An 18,287-nucleotide genomic window follows, 5' to 3' on the forward strand; every position below is an offset into this window, starting at 1 on the left:
CCAGCCAGCCCTCAGTCAGAGTGCCCGCTGGGATGCGCAGAGTGGGTGTTGGTTTCTGGGAAGGGGGCAGTGTGTGTAAACAGGCTGTTTGCTCTGCTCTGAGGTCAGTCTGCAGGAGGCAGCTGTCTCACAGGAACTGAGCTGTGGTCTCTGATAAGACTGGGCTGATCTTCCCTGGAATTTTCTCTGGAATTTTCTTTGTCTGTACAGGTGTGTGTGTGTGTGTCAATACAGTGTGTCCAATAAGAGTCTGTACAGGAGTGTGTGTGTGTGTCTATACAGTGTGTCCAATAAGAGTCTGTACAGGAGTGTGTGTGTCTATACAGTGTGTCCAATAAGAGTCTGTACAGGAGTGTGTGTGTCTATACAGTGTGTCCAGTAAGAGTCTGTACAGGAGTGTGTGTGTGTGTCTATACAGTGTGTCCACTAAGAGTCTGTACAGGAGTGTGTGTCCAGTAAGAGTCTGTACAGGAGTGTGTGTCCAGTAAGAGTCTGTACAGGAGTGTGTGTGTCCAGTAAGAGTCTGTGGTGGGGCAGCTGGGGTATTAGCAGTGTGGGCAGGTGTTGCTGTTTGCTCTGTAGTTAAACAGTGGCAGAGCGATAACAGTGTTGTCCTCTGCTCCCTTCCTCTCCCTGCCTCTCTGCCCTGTCAGTTGGCACCAGGGAGACATGGTGAGACCGTGCAGCTCTCTGATCTCCGCAGAATCCAGCAGCATGTCGGTGCTCCTGTGGAGTCTGGTGATCGCCTCTGTCCTGCAGCCCGGCAGTGAGTGCTCTCCTCTCTCTCGCTGCGTCTCCTGTCCTGCTGTGTGTGTCTGTCACTCGGGGGCTCCCTGTGATCTCTCTCTCACTGTGTCTCCTGTCATGCTGTGTGTGTCTGTTACTCAGGGGCTCCCTGTGATCTCTCTCTCACTGTGTCTCCTGTCGTGCTGTGTGCGTTTATGACTGAGGGGCTCCCTGTGATCTCCTCTCTCTCTCTCACAGTGTTTCCTCTCCTGCTGTGTGTGTTTATGACTGAGGGGCTGTGATCTCCTCTCTCTCTCTGTGTCTCCTGTCCTGCCATGTGTGTTTATGACTGAGGGGCTGTGATCTCCTCTCTCTCTCTGTGTCTCCTGTCCTGCTGTGTGTGTTTATGACTGACTGAGGGGCTGTGATCTCCTCTCTCTCACTGTGTCTCCTGTCCTGCCATGTGTGTTTATGACTGAGGGGCTGTGATCTCCTCTCTCTCTCTGTGTCTCCTGTCCTGCTGTGTGTGTTTATGACTGAGGGGCTGTGCTCTCCTCTCTCTCACTGTGTCTCCTGTCCTGCTGTGTGTGTTTATGACTGAGGGACTCCCTGTGCTCTCCCCTCTCTCTCTCACGGTGCCTCCTGTCCTGCTGTGTGTGCTCTGCCTGTCCTCTTTTGCGTGTGTGTTGAATCGGCTGAATCCTGAGAGAGCCTTCAGTGAGGGTGTGTCCATGTGGAGAGGGGCTCACAGAGATCTGGCCGGGCGAGAGGAGCCAGGAGCACGCGTCCTTCCCACTGAGCGCCTTCCAGGGCCGCTCCGAGGTGTGTCTGTGTCTCCCTCTGGTGGCCGCGGCGTGTCAGCGACCCCTCAGGCCTGGCTGATGGGAGGGTGTTGGTCTCATCGCGCCCTGTCCACCCCAGGCCTCTCCATCTCCGCCCGGCTCTGCAGCGAGAAGGGTTTATCGATCCTGGGGGGCAACTTCAGTCTGTCTGACGGCTACAATCCGGGCAGCCTGCTGACGTACGAGTGCCCCCCCGACCAGTACGCCTACCCCACCCTGAGCCGCCGCTGCCGGAGAGACGGCAAGTGGTCCCCTCTCGTGGGCAGGCAGCCGGGGCAGTGCAGACGTGAGTGTCGCCGCCGCCGCAGGAGAGCATGGCACTCAGTACTCCGGCACGCGACATACACACACTGCAGCTCTGCGACTGCAATACTCCGGCATGCAGCACACACACTGCAGCTCTGCGACTGCAATACTCCAGCCTGCAGCACACACACTGCAGCTCTGCGACTGCAATACTCCAGCCTGCAGCACACACACTGCAGCTCTGCGACTGCAATACTCCGGCATGCAGCACACACACTGCAGCTCTGCGACTGCAATACTCCGGCATGCGACATACACACACTGCAGCTCTGCGACTGCAATACTCCAGCATGCAGCACACACACTGCAGCTCTGCGACTGTAATACTCCAGCATGCGACATACACACACTGCAGCTCTGCGACTGCAATACTCCAGCATGCAGCACACACACTGCAGCTCTGCGACTGCAATACTCCGGCATGCAGCACACACACTGCAGCTCTGCGACTGCAATACTCCAGCATGCAGCACACACACTGCAGCTCTGCGACTGTAATACTCCAGCATGCGACATACACACACTGCAGCTCTGCGACTGCAATACTCCAGCATGCAGCACACACACTGCAGCTCTGCGACTGTAATACTCCAGCATGCGACATACACACACTGCAGCTCTGCGACTGCAATACTCCAGCATGCAGCACACACACTGCAGCTCTGCGACTGCAATACTCCGGCATGCAGCACACACACTGCAGCTCTGCGACTGCAATACTCCAGCATGCAGCACACACACTGCAGCTCTGCGACTGCAATACTCCGGCATGCAGCACACACACTGCAGCTCTGCGACTGTAATACTCCAGCATGCGACATACACACACTGCAGCTCTGCGACTGCAATACTCCAGCATGCAGCACACACACTGCAGCTCTGCGACTGTAATACTCCAGCATGCGACATACACACACTGCAGCTCTGCGACTGCAATACTCCAGCATGCAGCACACACACTGCAGCTCTGCGACTGCAATACTCCGGCATGCGACATACACACACTGCAGCTCTGTGACTGCAATACTCCGGCATGCAGCACACACACTGCAGCTCTGCGACTGCAATACTCCGGCATGCAGCACACACACTGCAGCTCTGCGACTGCAACACCATTGCAATCCCGAGAGTTACTCCAATACGAACTGCCCCCTACCCTCATACTGCAGTACTCAAGGGTACTACAGTGCGTTCTGCAGCACGCTCTGACAGGAGTGCGGTCCGGTCCAGCTGACGCCCCTCTGTCCCCTGAGCCAGTGGTGACCTGCCCTGACCCCTCGGTGATCCAGCACGGCTCGGTGTTCCCCTCCCAGCGGCTGTACTTCGCCCACAACGTCACCCGCTACGAGTGCTTCGAGGGCTACCAGCTGCTGGGCTCCGCCTCCCGCACCTGCCTGCCCAGCGGGAAGTGGAGCGGGGCCACGCCCATCTGCAACACCGGCAGCGCCAGCGGCGGTGAGTGACAGCCGGCCTCGGCCAACGGGCTCGGGGCAGACAGCCAATCAGAGGGGGGGGTGGGGGGTCCCTTATAGGTGAATGCCAGTCCATCATGGGATGGACACACACACGCACACACACACACACGCAAAAATACACACACACACACTCGAGCACACACACACTCACACTCGCATACACACTCACAGTCGCCTATGCACACACACACATACATACACACGCACGCACACACTCACACTCGCATACACACACACACGCACACACACTCACACTCGCACACACACACACTCACACTTGCACACACTCACACTCGCACACACACACACGCACGCACGCAAAAATATACACTCACACTCACACTCACACTCGCACACACACTCACACACTCACGCACACACACACTCACACTCGCACACACACTCACACTAGCGCACACACTCACACTCACACTAGAGCAAACACACACTCACACTCGCACACACACACTCACACTCACACTAGAGCAAACACACACTCACACTCGCACACACACACTCACACTCACACTCGAGCAAACACACACTCACACTCGCACACACACTCACAGTCGCGCACACACACACTTACACTTGCACACACACTCACCCTCGAGCACACACACACTCACACTAGCACACACACACTCACACTCACACACACACACACTCACACTCTCGGCCCCCCCGTCCGTGAGCTGGCCCTGACCGCTCCCCTCCCCCCCCCCCCACACAGCTGACCGCTGTCCCGATCCCGGCGTGCCCCCCGGCGCCCGGCGCTCCGGCAGCCGCTTCGGGATCGACGACAAGGTCACCTACCAGTGCGACCGCAGCCTCATCCTGGTGGGCTCCCGGGAGAGGGTCTGCGGCGAGGGCGGGGAGTGGACCGGCACCGAGCCAGCCTGCTACTGTGAGTGCGCAGAGGGGGGCGGGAGGGGGCGACAAGCTGCCCGGCCAGGGAAGGCAATAATACCGCTGCCCAGTGTGTGATCTCCTGTCACTCCTGTGTGGGTGTGCTCCCTGTCTCTCACTCTCTCTCTGTCCTGTGTGGGTGTGCTCCCTGTCTCTCACTCTCTCTCTGTCCTGTGTGGGTGTGCTCCCTGTCTCTCTCTCTCTCTGTCCTGTGTGGGCGTGCTCCCTGTCTCTCTCTCTCTCTGTCCTGTGTGGGTGTGCTCCCTGTCTCTCTCTCTGTCCTGTGTGGGTGTGCTCCCTGTCTCTCTCTCTCTGTCCTGTGTGGGTGTGCTCCCTGTCTCTCTCTCTCTCTCTCTCTGTCCTGTGTGGGTGTGCTCCCTGTCTCTCTCTCTCTCTCTCTCTGTCCTGTGTGGGTGTGCTCCCTGTCTCTCTCTCTCTCTCTGTCCTGTGTGGGTGTGCTCCCTGTCTCTCTCTCTCTCTGTCCTGTGTGGGTGTGCTCCCTGTCTCACTCTCTCTGTCCTGTGTGGGTGTGCTCCCTGTCTCACTCTCTGTCCTGTGTGGGTGTGCTCCCTGTCTCACTCTCTCTGTCCTGTGTGGGTGTGCTCCCTGTCTCACTCTCTCTGTCCTGTGTGGGTGTGCTCCCTGTCTCTCTCTCTCTCTCTGTCCTGTGAGGGTGTGCTCCCTGTCTCACTCTCTGTCCTGTGTGGGTGTGCTCCCTGTCTCACTCTCTCTCTCCAGACAAGTACACCTATGACTCTCCTGAGGAGGCTGCCTCAGCCTTCGCCTCTTCCCTGAGCAATGTGCTGGAGGAGTCCGGGGCTGAGGAGGACAGTAAGTGAGCACACCGCGCACTCTGATCACTCCCTGATCACTCCCTGCTCACACCCTGCTCACACTCTGCTCACACCCTGCTCACTCCCTGCTTACACTCTGCTCACACCCTACTCACACCCTGCTCACACCCTGCTCACTCCCTGCTTACACCATGCTCACACCCTGCTCACATCCTGCTCAATCCCTGATCACTCCCTGCTCACACCCTGCTCACACCCTGTCATATTTCAATCCTATTGAATGTGTTTCTGTAATCCCCATCATCATCATCATCCTCATTACTGTCATCATCATCATCATCGCTGATCCTCTTGTCCGTACTCAGAGGACAAGCAGTATGGGAAGAAGATCAGGCTGGACCAGCAGGGGAAACTCAACATCTACGTGGCCCTGGACACATCTGACAGCCTGAAGGAGGACGGGTTCGAGAAGTCCAAAAACTGCATCCTGAAACTGATTGAAAAGGTGCGAGGGGTCTGTGGGCTCTGCATGAGGGTCTGGACTCGTCTCTCTGTGTGAGGAGTGTCTCTGGGGTCTGTGTGAGGGTCTGGACTCCTCTCTCTGTGTGAGGGGTGTCTCTGGGGTCTGTGTGAGGGTCTGGACTCCTCTCTCTGTGTGAGGAGTGCCTCAGGGGTCTGTGTGAGGGTCTGGACTCCTCTCTCTGTGTGAGGAGTGCCTCAGGGGTCTGTGTGAGGGTCTGGACTCCTCTCTCTGTGTGAGGAGTGTCTCTGGGGTCTGTGTGAGGGTCTGGACTCCTCTCTCTGTGTGAGGAGTGCCTCAGGGGTCTGTGTGAGGGTCTGGACTCCTCTCTCTGTGTGAGGAGTGTCTCTGGGGTCTGTGTGAGGGTCTGGACTCCTCTCTCTGTGTGAGGAGTGTCTCTGGGGTCTGTGTGAGGGTCTGGACTCCTCTCTCTGTGTGAGGAGTGTCTCTGGGGTCTGTGTGAGGGTCTGGACTCCTCTCTCTGTGTGAGGAGTGTCTCTGGGGTCTGTGTGAGGGTCTGGACTCCTCTCTCTGTGTGAGGAGTGTCTCTGGGGTCTGTGTGAGGGTCTGGACTCCTCTCTCTGTGTGAGGAGTGTCTCTGGGGTCTGTGTGAGGGTCTGTATTGAGTTCTCTGTTTTATGTGATTCCCCGTGTTCTCTGTCCATCCAGATTAGCGATTTCGAAGTCACTCCGAAGTACGAGGTTGTGTCCTTCGCCACCTTCGTCAAGGAGATGGTCAGCATCACTGACCCAGATATCACCATGCCAGAGGTCATGCAGGCCATTCAGAAATTCATGTACACCGGTGAGCAGCTGTGTCCTTCAACAGACCAGCTTTTCTCATTCACAAAGCTTCCCTGCTGCCACCATCGAACCTCTAATCTGCCTCAAGTAACGTATAATTAGTGTTCAACATTGGCAGTGTTCAATTTCTCTCCCTTACAGATTACTATTCCCAGAGCTCGTTTAATTCTCAGTTAAACGCTGGATTATACTGATGTATTTGAGCATAATTGTGCAATTATCGTTACTTATATTAATAAATGAGCCCAGTCTGGTATCTGCAGCAAAGTCACTGTTAATGATGTTGATACACATCTACAGTAAAGTCATCGTTAATTATTTTAATACACGAGCCCAGTCTGGTATCTGCAGCAAAGTCACTGTTAATGATGTTGATACACTTCTACAGTAAAGTCATCGTTAATTATATTAATACACGAGCCCAGTCTGGTATCTGCAGCAAAGTCACTGTTAATGATGTTGATACACTTCTACAGTAAAGTCAGAGTTAATTATATAAAAACAGGATCCTAATCTGGACTCTACAGTAAAGTCATCGTTGATTATATTAATACATGAGCTCAGTCTGGTATCTGCAGCAAAGTCACTGTTAATGATGTTAATACCCATTTACAGTAAAGTCATTGTTAATTATATAAAAACAGGATCCTAATCTGGACTCTACAGTAAAGTCTTCATTTACGATTCTAATACACGAGCCCAGTCTGGGATCTACAGTAAAGTCGGGGATAACGATGTTAATACTCTAGCCCACTCTGGGGTCAAAGGCCAACTCAGTGCCGATGGGAATGACACTGATGATGATACTGCTCGTTTCTCCTCGTATGTCAGACCACGGAGACCAGACAGGCACCAATATCGCAGCAGCCTTCCGAAACGTCTACGAGAAGATGAGTTTCCTGCAAGCCCAGAACAGGGAGGACTTCAAGGAGACCCGCCACGTCATCATCCTCTTCAGCGACGGTGAGACGCGGCCGCACATCGTCAGGCATGATTCCAGCCGAGGGGTTTATCTGCGGTGAACTGGGGGCGAATAGACCCACACACAGGGGGCGGTCTACCAAAATCAGTTTCCCCTTTTTCCTTTCATCCCTAGGTTCAAATTTCAGGACGGCAGTTAGTAGCTCCGGGCTTCAGATGTTTTTCTTGCGGCTTTGGAAAAAGTCGGCTCTATAATGCGCTGGCAGCCAGTGCAGCGGCGCCAGCACAGGAGTAGAAACTGGTGGTTTTTGTTTGGTTTTCCGAAGTCTTGATTCCGTCCACCCTGCAGATTCTCGGACTGCTCTGTGGTTGTCAGTGGGAGTCTGATAATAATCCCAGTGAAGAACTAATCCAGCTCCCAGTCCAGCCTGGAGAGTCTCAGACTGCGCTGTCGGTGTCAGTGTAAATCTGATTATAATCCCAGTGAAGAACTAATCCAGCTCCCAGTCCAGTCAGTCCAGTCAAGCCTAGAGAGTCTCAGACTGCTCTGTCAGTGTCAGTGGAGTCTGATTATAATCCCAGTGAAGAACTCGTCCAGCTCCCAGTCCAGCCTAGAGAGTCCAGCCTGGGATGCTCAGTGGTCAGTGCTGTGTCTTTTCCTACAGGTCGGGCCAATATGGGCGGCAGCGCAGAGATTGAGGTGAATAAGATCCGGAACCTGGTCAAAGGCATTCGAGGGGCTGACTGGCTGGACTACCTGGGTGAGAGAGAAATTATATCACTGTGATCACTTTATATCCCAGTCACCTCCTATAAGGGTACACTGACTACAGCTCCTCTCTCAGGGCAGTGTTCATGTACTGGAGTGTCCAGTCAGTGTGTGTGTATGAACCCCTCTCTCTCTCAGTGCAGTGTTCATGTACTGGAGTGTCCAGTCAGTGTGTGTGTATGAACCCCTCTCTCTCTCAGTGCAGTGTTCATGTACTGGAGTGTCCAGTCAGTGTGTCTGTATGAACCCCTCTCTGTTCTTTCTTACAGATATTTATGCGTTTGGTGTGGGAGATGACATTGATGAGGATGAGCTGATTAAACTGGTATCAGAAAAGCCTATGGAGAAACATTTTTTCAAAATAAAGGACATCACAACATTGGAGGATACATTCGATACAATGATAGGTTTGTTTCTTCTCTCTGTACCACACTATGCTATACTGTGCACTGTGAGTCTGTACCGTGCTCTGTGTGCACTGTGAATCTGTACTGTCCTGTGAGTCTGTACTGTCCTGTGAGTCTGTACTGTGCTCTGTGTGCTCTGTGAGTCCGTACTGTCCTGTGAGTCTGTACTGTCCTGTGAGTCTGTACTGTGCTCTGTGTGCGCTGTGAATCTGTACTATCCTGTGAATCTGTACTGTCCTGTGAGTCTGTACCGTGCTCCATGAGTCTGTACTGTGCTCTGTGTGCACTGTGAATCTGTACTGTCCTGTGAATCTGTACTGTCCTGTGAGTCTGTACCATGCTCTGTGTGCTCTGTGAGTCTGTACTGTCCTGTGAGTCTGTACTGTCCTGTGAGTCTGTACTGTGCTCTGTGTGCTCTGTGAGTCTGTACTGTGCTCTGTGTGCTCTGTGAGTCTGTACTGTCCTGTGAGTCTGTACTGTCCTGTGAGTCTGTACTGTGCTCTGTGTGCTCTGTGAGTCTGTACTGTCCTGTGAGTCTGTACTATCCTGTGAGTCTGTACTGTGCTCTGTGAGTCTGTACTGTCCTGTGAGTCTGTACTGTGCTCTGTGAGTCTGTACTGTGCTCTGTGTGCTCTGTGAGTCTGTACTGTGCTCTGTGAGTCTGTACTGTACTCTGTGTGCTCTGTGAGTCTGTACTGTCCTGTGAGTCTGTACTGTGCTCTGTGAGTCTGTACTGTACTCTGTGTGCTCTGTGAGTCTGTACTGTCCTGTGAGTCTGTACTGTGCTCTGTGTGCTCTGTGAGTCTGTACTGTCCTGTGAGTCTGTACTGTCCTGTGAGTCTGTACTGTGCTCTGTGTGCTCTGTGAGTCTGTACTGTGCTCTGTGAGCACTGTGAGTCTGTACTGTGCTCTGTGTGCACTGTGAGTCTGTACTGTGCTCTGTGAGTCTGTACTGTCCTGTGAGTCTGTACTGTGCTCTGTGTGCTCTGTGAGTCTGTACTGTCCTGTGAGTCTGTACTGTGCTCTGTGTGCTCTGTGAGTCTGTACTGTCCTGTGAGTCTGTACTGTGCTCTGTGTGCTCTGTGAGTCTGTACTGCCCTGTGAGTCAGTCCTGTACTGGACAATGTGTGGTGTTTGGGTATTAAGCTCCCTCTGTGTCAATGGCAGGAGGTTTTGTATGAGGGTTCCAGAGTGTTTCTGTCTGTCTGTAGATGAGAGCGATAGTGTTGGGCTCTGTGGGCTCTACAGGAACTATGAGATAGATGGGGAGCCCGACAGTGTGAAGAGGCAGAACTATCCCTGGCTGGTGACCATCAAGATCACTGTGAGTACAGAGTCAGAGACACTGAGAGACTGAGAGACACACTGAGACAATAAGAGCAACATTGAGACACACTGAGACACTGGGAGACACTCTGAGATACAGGAGAGACCGACTGAGATTGAAAGACCACTGAGACACAGAGAGAGACAGACTGAGACTCTGAAAGACCACTGAGACACAGGGAGACAGACCGAGACACTGAGAGACACTCTGAAAGACTCTGAAAGACCACTGAGACACAGGGAGACAGACCGAGACACTGAGAGACACTCTGAAAGACTCTGAAAGACCACTGAGACACAGGGAGACAGACCGAGACACTGAGAGACACTCTGAAAGACTCTGAAAGACCACTGAGACACAGGGAGACAGACCGAGACACTGAGAGACACTCTGAAAGACCACTGAGACACAGAGAGACACTGTGGGACTCACAATAGGAGACATTTCCGCTATCTCCTCCTCTGCCCTTGCGTGTTTCTGTGTCTCCCTCCCTCTCTCTCTCTCTGTCCAGCCCTCCGCCCTCCTCCTCTCCCCCAGTCCGCGTGCCCGCCTGGCCGCCCACGTTGACCCCTCCCTCTCCCTCTCTCCCTCTCTCTCTCTCTCTGTCTCACGCACACGCAGCGCCCGGCGAAGACGGAGACCTGCATGGGCTCCCTCATCAGCAAGCAGTACGTCCTGACAGCGGCCCACTGCTTCCAGCTGACCGACGAGGCCGAGATGGTCAAGGTGCTCATCGACGACAACGTGGACCGGGCTGGCTTCAAAGGTGGGGGGGGCAGCCCCGGTGGGCGGGGCCAGGCCTGCAAGGGGGTTGGGGCAGTCCCACCTGTGGGCGGGGTCATGTCTGCAAGGGGGCGGGGCAGTCCGGTGGGCGGGGTCATGCCACCGAGGGGTGGGGAAGTACAGTGGGCGGGGTCAGGCCTGCAAGGGGGGTGGGGCAGCCCCATGTGGGCGGGGTCAGGTCTGCAAGGGGGGTGGGGCAGTCCCACCTGTGGGCGGGGTCATGTCTGCAAGGGGGTGGGGCAGTCCGGTGGGTGGGGTCGTGTCACCGAGGGGTGGGGAAGGACAGTGGGCGGGGTCAGGCCTGCAAGGGGGGTGGGGCAGCCCCATGTGGGCGGGGTCAGGTCTGCAAGGGGGGTGGGGCAGTCCCACCTGTGGGCGGGGTCATGTCTGCAAGGGGGTGGGGCAGTCCGGTGGGCGGGGTCATGCCACCGAGGGGTGGGGAAGTACAGTGGGAGGGGCCAGGCCTGCAAGGGGGGTGGGGGCAGCCCCCGGTGGGCGGGGTCAGGTCTGCAAGGGGGTGGGGCAGTCCCACCTGTGGGCTGGGGCATGTCTGCGAGGGGGTGGGGCAGACCGGTGGGCGGGGTCATGCCACCGAGGGGTGGGGAAGGACAGTGGGCGGGGTCAGGTCTGCAAGGGGGTGGGGCAGCCCCCCGGTGGGCGGGGTCAGGTCTGCAAGGGGGTGGGGCAGACCGGTGGGCGGGGTCATGCCACCGAGGGGTGGGGAAGTACAGTGGGCGGGGCCAGGTCTGCAAGGGGTGGGGGCAGCCCCCGGTGGGCGGGGTCATGTCTACAAGGGGGTGGGGCAGTCCGGTGGGCGGGGTCGTGTCACCGAGGGGTGGGGAAGGACAGTGGGCGGGGTCAGGTCTACAAGGGGGTGGGGGCAGTCCCACCTGTGGGCGGGGTCAGGTCTGCGAGGGGGTGGGGCAGACCGGTGGGCGGGGCCATGCCACCGAGGGGTGGGGAAGTACAGTGGGCGGGGTCAGGTCTGCAAGGGGTGGGGGCAGCCCCCGGTGGGCGGGGTCATGTCTACAAGGGGGTGGGGCAGTCCGGTGGGCGGGGTCATGCCACCGAGGGGTGGGGAAGTACAGTGGGCGGGGCCAGGTCTGCAAGGGGTGGGGGCAGCCCCCGGTGGGCGGGGTCATGTCTACAAGGGGGTGGGGCAGTCCGGTGGGCGGGGTCGTGTCACCGAGGGGTGGGGAAGGACAGTGGGCGGGGTCAGGTCTACAAGGGGGTGGGGGCAGTCCCACCTGTGGGCGGGGTCAAGTCTGCGAGGGGGTGGGGCAGACCGGTGGGCGGGGCCATGCCACCGAGGGGTGGGGAAGTACAGTGGGCGGGGTCAGGTCTGCAAGGGGTGTGGTCACCCAGTGGGTGGGTCAGTCTGGTAGGCGGGGTCAGACAGATGAGGGATCGGACCTGTGAAGCAGTGTACTCCACTGACAGCGCAGAGATGCTTGCTTATTACATTGCATTTATAGTCTAGATCTTTCTGATAGCGATAAAATACTCAGGGGTTCTGGCTCAAGGGGCCAGTACACTGCTAGAGCCCCCACCGAGCCCAACAGCTGCTCGTCTTGTTTCTGCCTGAGCCTTCAGAAGCAGGGCCAGCGTGACGTTCCCAATGCGTCTGCTGTGGCTGCTCAGCCTGTCCGTCTTCCTCTCCCTGCCTCCCGCCTCAGACAAGGCGATAAGCAAACTGATCGTGCATCCGGAGTATAACATCGGAAAGAAGGAAGCTGAGGGAATCCCAGAGTTTTATGACTATGACGTGGCCCTCATCCGGCTGGAGAAGGAGATCAAAATCTCGAGAAAAGCCAGGTAACAGCAGGAGTGTCTCTGGGGTCTGTGTGAGGGTCTGGGCTCCTCTCTCTGTGTGAGGAGTGTCTCTGGGGTCTGTGTGAGGGTCTGGGCTCCTCTCTCTGTGTGAGGAGTGTCTCTGGGGTCTGTGTGAGGGTCTGGACTCCTCTCTCTGTGTGAGGAGTGCCTCTGGGGTCTGTGTGAGGGTCTGGACTCCTCTCTCTGTGTGAGGAGTGTCTCTGGGGTCTGTGTGAGGGTCTGGGCTCCTCTCTCTGTGTGAGGAGTGTCTCTGGGGTCTGTGTGAGGGTCTGGACTCCTCTCTCTGTGTGAGGAGTGTCTCTGGGGTCTGTGTGAGGGTCTGGACTCCTCTCTCTGTGTGAGGAGTGCCTCTGGGGTCTGTGTGAGGGTCTGGACTCCTCTCTCTGTGTGAGGAGTGTCTCTGGGGTCTGTGTGAGGGTCTGGACTCCTCTCTCTGTGTGAGGAGTGTCTCTGGGGTCTGTGTGAGGGGTCTGGACTCCTCTCTCTGTGTGAGGAGTGTCTCTGGGGTCTGTGTGAGGGTCTGGACTCCTCTCTCTGCGTGAGGAGTGTCTCTGGGGTCTGTGTGAGGGTCTGGACTCCTCTCTCTGTGTGAGGTGTGTCTCTGGGGTCTGTGTGAGGGTCTGTGCTCCTCTCTCTGTGTGAGGAGTGTCTCTGGGGTCTGTGTGAGGGTCTGTGCTCCTCTCTCTGTGTGAGGAGTGTCTCTGGGGTCTGTGTGAGGGTCTGGGCTCCTCTCTCTGTGTGAGGAGTGTCTCTGGGGTCTGTGTGAGGGTCTGGACTCCTCTCTCTGTGTCTTTCAGGCCCATCTGTATTCCCTGCACCAAGGCCACCAGTCGCGCCCTGGGTCTGTCTGACCGGGCAACGTGTCATGAGCATGGTGAGAACGTCGTGGCCAGGGTTGTTAGCGGGGGGGGGGAGGGGGGGGTGATGTCTCAGAGGCTGGTGGGAGATGTGGCTGGATGTGGCTGAGCCTGTGTCCTGTCCTGTCCTGTCCTGTCCTGCCCTGTCCTCACCGGCTGCCTGTCTGTCGTCCAGAGGGCCTGCTGCTGGAGAAGGAGTTCGAGCCGGCCAGCTTCATGTCCGAGCACGGCGCCCTGGCCACGACCAAGAACGTCAAGATCAAGCTGAGGGCGCAGGTGAGTGTGTGTGCACTGGGTGAGTGTGTGTGCACTGGGTTAGTGAGAGTACACTGGGTGAGTGTGTGCGCACTGGGTGAGTGTGTGCGCACTGGGTTAGTGTGTGTGCACTGGGTGAGTGTGTGCGCACTTGGTTAGTGTGTGTGCACTGGGTTAGTGAGAGTGCACTGGGTTAGTGTCTGTGCACTGTGGTAGTGTGTGTAAAGTGGGTTAATGTGTGTTCAAAACTTTGTTATGACAGTTGTGTTGATGTTGTGTTGATCTTGTGTTGACGCTGTGCTGCGTGTGCAGGGGGACAGATCTATTGTTTTGATGTTGTATGGTGATGTGTTGCGTTGATGCTCTGTTGACACTGTGTTGTGCTGATGCTCTGTTGACGCTGTGTTGTGTTGATGTTGTGTTGACGCTGTGTTGATGTTGTGTTGACGCTCTGTTGACGCTGTGCTGTGTTGACGCTGTGTTGAGTTGTGTTGAAGTTGTGTTGACACTGTGTTGTGTTGACGCTGTGTTGATGTTGTGTTGTGTTGTGTTGTGTGGTGTTGGTGTTGTGCGCAGAGGGACAGCTGTGTCAGGGACGCCCTGCAGGCCCCAGAAGTCACAGCCACAGACCCTGAGGAGCTGGTGACGGAGAGCTTCCTCTGCACCGGGGGGATACACCCGGAGGTCGATGACATCACCTGCAAAGGTAGGAGGTCTCCGCCGCCGCCCGCCACGCCGCCCGTGCCCCGCGGACACACAGACCCGCGGACCCCCTCACTGTGTGTGCGCGTGTCCTCGCAGGAGACTCCGGAGGAGCGCTGTTCCTGGAGAGGAAGAGGCGCCTGGTCCAGGTGAGATCTGGAGCAACGAGTCTGTCGCTCTGGGCAGCGTCTCCTGTGTGTGTGTGTGTGTGTGTGTGTGTGTGTGTGTGTGTGTGTGTGTGTGTGTGTGTGTGTCCACTCTCTAACGTCCTGTCCAGGGCTGTAAGCAGGAGGGGACATATCCTTCGGAGGAGATGTTAATCCCACGTTTAAGGACAACATGGACTTTAAAGATCCCAGAAGACCTCACTGCTGTTGTGAGCGGGTGACCAGCAGGGGGCAGGCTGGAGCAGCATCAGCTCTTGGGAAGTGAGGTTCTACTGAGGCAGTGACTCTTGGGTGAAGTTACAAACCCAGGTGGGGTCACTGGTGCGGAGCGATCGCTGTGCGTCTCCCAGGTGGGGTTACTGGTGCAGAACGATAGCTGTGCGTCTCCCAGGTGGGGTCACTGTTGCGGAGCGATCGCTGTGCGTCTCCCAGGTGGGGTTACTGGTGCAGAACGATCGCTGTGCATCTCCCAGGTGGGGTTACTGGTGCGGAACGATCGCTGTGCGTCTCCCGGGTGGGGTTACTGGTGCAGAACGATCGCTGAGCGTCTCCCAGGTGGGGTCACTGGTGCAGACTGATCGCTGTGCATCTCCCAGGTGGGGTTACTGGTGCAGAACGATCGCTGAGCGTCTCCCAGGTGGGGTCACTGTTGCGGAGCGATCGCTGTGCGTCTCCCAGGTGGGGTCACTGGTGCAGAGCAATTGCTGTGCATCTCCCAGGTGGGGTTACTGGTGCAGAACGATCGCTGAGCGTCTCCCAGGTGGGGTCACTGGTGAGAGCGATCGCTGTGCGTCTCCCAGGTGGGGTTACTGGTGCAGAACGATCGCTGTGCCTCTCCCAGGTGGGGTTACTGGTGTGGAACGATCGCTGTGCGTCTCCCAGGTGGGGCTGCTGGTGCAGAATGATCGCTGAGCGTCTCCCAGGTGGGGTTACTGGTGCAGAACGATCACTGTGCGTCTCCCAGGTGGGGTTACTGGTGCACAATGGTCGCTGTGCGTCTCCCAGGTGGGATTACTGGTGCAGACTGATCGCTGAGCATCTCCCAGGTGGGGCTGCTGGTGCAGAATGATCGCTGAGCATCTCCCAGGTGGGGTTACTGGTGTGGAACGATCGCTGTGCGTCTCCCAGGTGGGGTTACTGGTGCAGACTGATCGCTGTGCGTCTCCCAGGTGGGGTCACTGGTGCAGAACGATCACTGAGCATCTCCCAGGTGGGGTTACTGGTGCAGAACGATCGCTGTGCATCTCCCAGATGGGGTTACTGGTGCAGAACGATCACTGTGCGTCTCCCAGGTGGGGCTGCTGGTGCAGACTGATCGCTGAGTGTCTCCCAGGTGGGGTCACTGGTGTGGAACGATCGCTGTGCGTCTCCCAGGTGGGGTTACTGGTGCAGAACGATCGCTGTGCGTCTCCCGGGTGGGGTTACTGGTGCAGAACGATCGCTGTGCGTCTCCCAGGTGGGGTTACTGGTACAGAACGATCGCTGAGCGTCTCCCAGGTGGGGTTACTGGTGCACAATGGTCGCTGTGCATCTCCCAGGTGGGGTTACTGGTGCACAATGGTCGCTGTGCATCTCCCAGGTGGGGTTACTGGTGCAGAACGATCGCTGTGCGTCTCCCAGGTGGGGTTACTGGTGCACAATGGTCGCTGTGCATCTCCCAGGTGGGGTTACTGGTGCACAATGGTCGCTGTGTGTCTCCCAGGTGGGGTCACTGGTGCAGAACTATCGCTGTGCGTCTCCCAGGTGGGGTTACTGGTGCAGAATGATCGCTGAGTGTCTCCCAGGTGGGGTTACTGGTGCAGAACGATCGCTGTGCGTCTCCCAGGTGGGGTTACTGGTACAGAACGATCGCTGAGCGTCTCCCAGGTGGGGTTACTGGTGCACAATGGGCGCTGTGCGTCTCCCAGGTGGGGTTACTGGTGCACAATGGTCGCTGTGCGTCTCCCAGGTGGGGTCACTGGTGCAGAACTATCGCTGTGCGTCTCCCAGGTGGGGTTACTGGTGCAGAACGATCGCTGTGCGTCTCCCAGGTGGGGTTACTGGTGCAGAACGATCGCTGGGCGTCTCCCAGGTGGGGTTACTGGTGCAGAACGATCGCTGGGCGTCTCCCAGGTGGGGTCACTGGTGCAGAACGATCGCTGTGCGTCTCCCAGGTGGAGTCAGTGGTGCAGACTGATCGCTGTGCGTCTCCCAGGTGGGGTCAGTGGTGCAGGAGAATCGCTGTGCGTCTCCCAGGTGGGGTCACTGGTGCAGAATGATCGCTGAGCGTCTCCCAGGTGGGGTCACTGGTGCAGAACGATCGCTGTGCGTCTCCCAGGTGGGGTCAGTGGTGCAGAGTGATCGCTGTGCGTCTCCCAGGTGGGGTTACTGGTGCAGAACGATCGCTGTGCGTCTCCCAGGTGGGGTCACTGGTGCAGAACGATCGCTGGGCGTCTCCCAGGTGGGGTTACTGGTGCAGAACGATCGCTGTGCGTCTCCCAGGTGGGGTTACTGGTGCAGAACGATCGCTGTGATGTTTTATCTTTCCAGTCAGGGTGTGAGCAGGGTGTGAGCAGGGAGTGAGCAGAGAGTGAGCAGTTAGTGAGCAGGGTGTGAGCAGGGAGCAGTTGGCACTCTGTCTGTCTCCCCGGCTCCCCCCGCAGGTGGGGGTGATCAGCTGGGGCAACAAGAACCTGTGTGACGACAGGGGTCTGCGCCCCGACATCACGCCCAGGGACCGGCAGCACGCCCGCGACTACTACATCAGCCTCTTCCGCGTCACGGACTTCCTGCGCCGGCACCTGGAGCCCGAGACCCCCGACGTGCCCTCGCAGCTCACGTTCGTCGACTGAGGGCCCGCGGGGGGCGGGCGGGGGGGCAGTGAGCCGGCCGCCCCCGGAGAGGCTCGTGTGTGCGTCTGTGTTGGGGGGGGAGGGGTTAATAAAGCGTTTCTGGAAGTACGCCGTGCCGTCGCTGTGGAATTGTGGGACTGTGTCCTGGGAACGGAGAGTGAGCAGAGAGTGAGCAGGGAGTGAGCAGGGAGTGAGCAGAGAGCGAGCAGGGAGTGTGACTGTGTCCTGTGAGCAGGGTGTGAGCAGGGAGTGAGCAGGGAGTGAGCAGAGAGTGAGCAGGGAGTGTGACTGTGTCCTGTGAGCAGGGTGTGAGCAGTTAGTGAGCAGAGAGTGAGCAGGGAGTGTGACTGTGACCTGTGAGCAGGGTGTGAGCAGTTAGTGAGCAGGGTGTGAGCAGGGAGTGAGCAGAGAGTGAGCAGGGAGTGTGACTGTGTCCTGTGAGCAGGGAGTGTGACTGTGACCTGTGAGCAGGGTGTGAGCAGTTAGTGAGCAGAGAGTGAGCAGGGAGTGTGACTGTGACCTGTGAGCAGGGTGTGAGCAGTTAGTGAGCAGGGTGTGAGCAGGGAGTGAGCAGAGAGTGAGCAGGGAGTGTGACTGTGTCCTGTGCGCAGGGTGTGAGCAGGGAGTGAGCAGGGAGTGTGACTGTGTCCTGTGCGCAGGGTGTGAGCAGGGAGTGAGCAGGGAGTGTGACTGTGTCCTGTGTGCAGGGTGTGAGCAGGGAGTGAGCAGGGTGTGAGCAGGGAGTGTGACTGTGACCTGTGAGCAGGGAGTGAGCAGGGAGTGTGCAGGGTGTGAGCAGGGAGTGTGACTGTGACCTGTGAGCAGGGAGTGAGCAGAGAGTGAGCAGGGAGTGTGACTGTGTCCTGTGAGCAGGGTGTGAGCAGGGAGTGAGCAGAGAGTGAGCAGTTAGTGAGCAGGGTGTGAGCAGGGAGTGTGACTGTGACCTGTGAGCAGGATGTGAGCAGGGAGTGTAACTGTGACCTGTGAGCAGTTAGTGAGCAGGGAGTGAGCAGGGTGTGAGCAGGGAGTGTGACTGTGACCTGTGAGCAGTTAGTGAGC

General features: G+C 57.2%; 1 protein-coding gene across 1 annotated transcript; it reads left to right on the plus strand.

Annotated features, from left to right (window-relative positions):
• Positions 1–104: 104 nt before the first annotated feature.
• Positions 105–17,336, plus strand: LOC148662392 (complement factor B-like). Its single transcript, XM_088631833.1, has 19 exons — positions 105–210; positions 654–766; positions 1,648–1,854; positions 3,132–3,329; positions 4,083–4,256; positions 4,997–5,089; positions 5,418–5,557; positions 6,242–6,377; positions 7,208–7,339; positions 7,963–8,058; positions 8,336–8,473; positions 9,685–9,797; positions 10,422–10,566; positions 12,260–12,398; positions 13,214–13,290; positions 13,449–13,549; positions 14,105–14,234; positions 14,330–14,379; positions 17,040–17,336. Exons 2-19 carry the CDS (start codon positions 670–672, stop codon positions 17,226–17,228), a joined length of 2,355 nt encoding a protein of 784 aa, XP_088487959.1. The 5' UTR covers positions 105–210; positions 654–669; the 3' UTR covers positions 17,229–17,336.
• The last annotated feature ends 951 nt before the right edge of the window (positions 17,337–18,287 follow it).

This window comes from Lepisosteus platostomus, chromosome 5, assembly GCF_059453375.1.
Source record: "Lepisosteus platostomus isolate fLepPlt1 chromosome 5, fLepPlt1.hap1, whole genome shotgun sequence".
NCBI classification, from domain to species: Eukaryota; Metazoa; Chordata; class Actinopteri; order Semionotiformes; family Lepisosteidae; genus Lepisosteus; species Lepisosteus platostomus.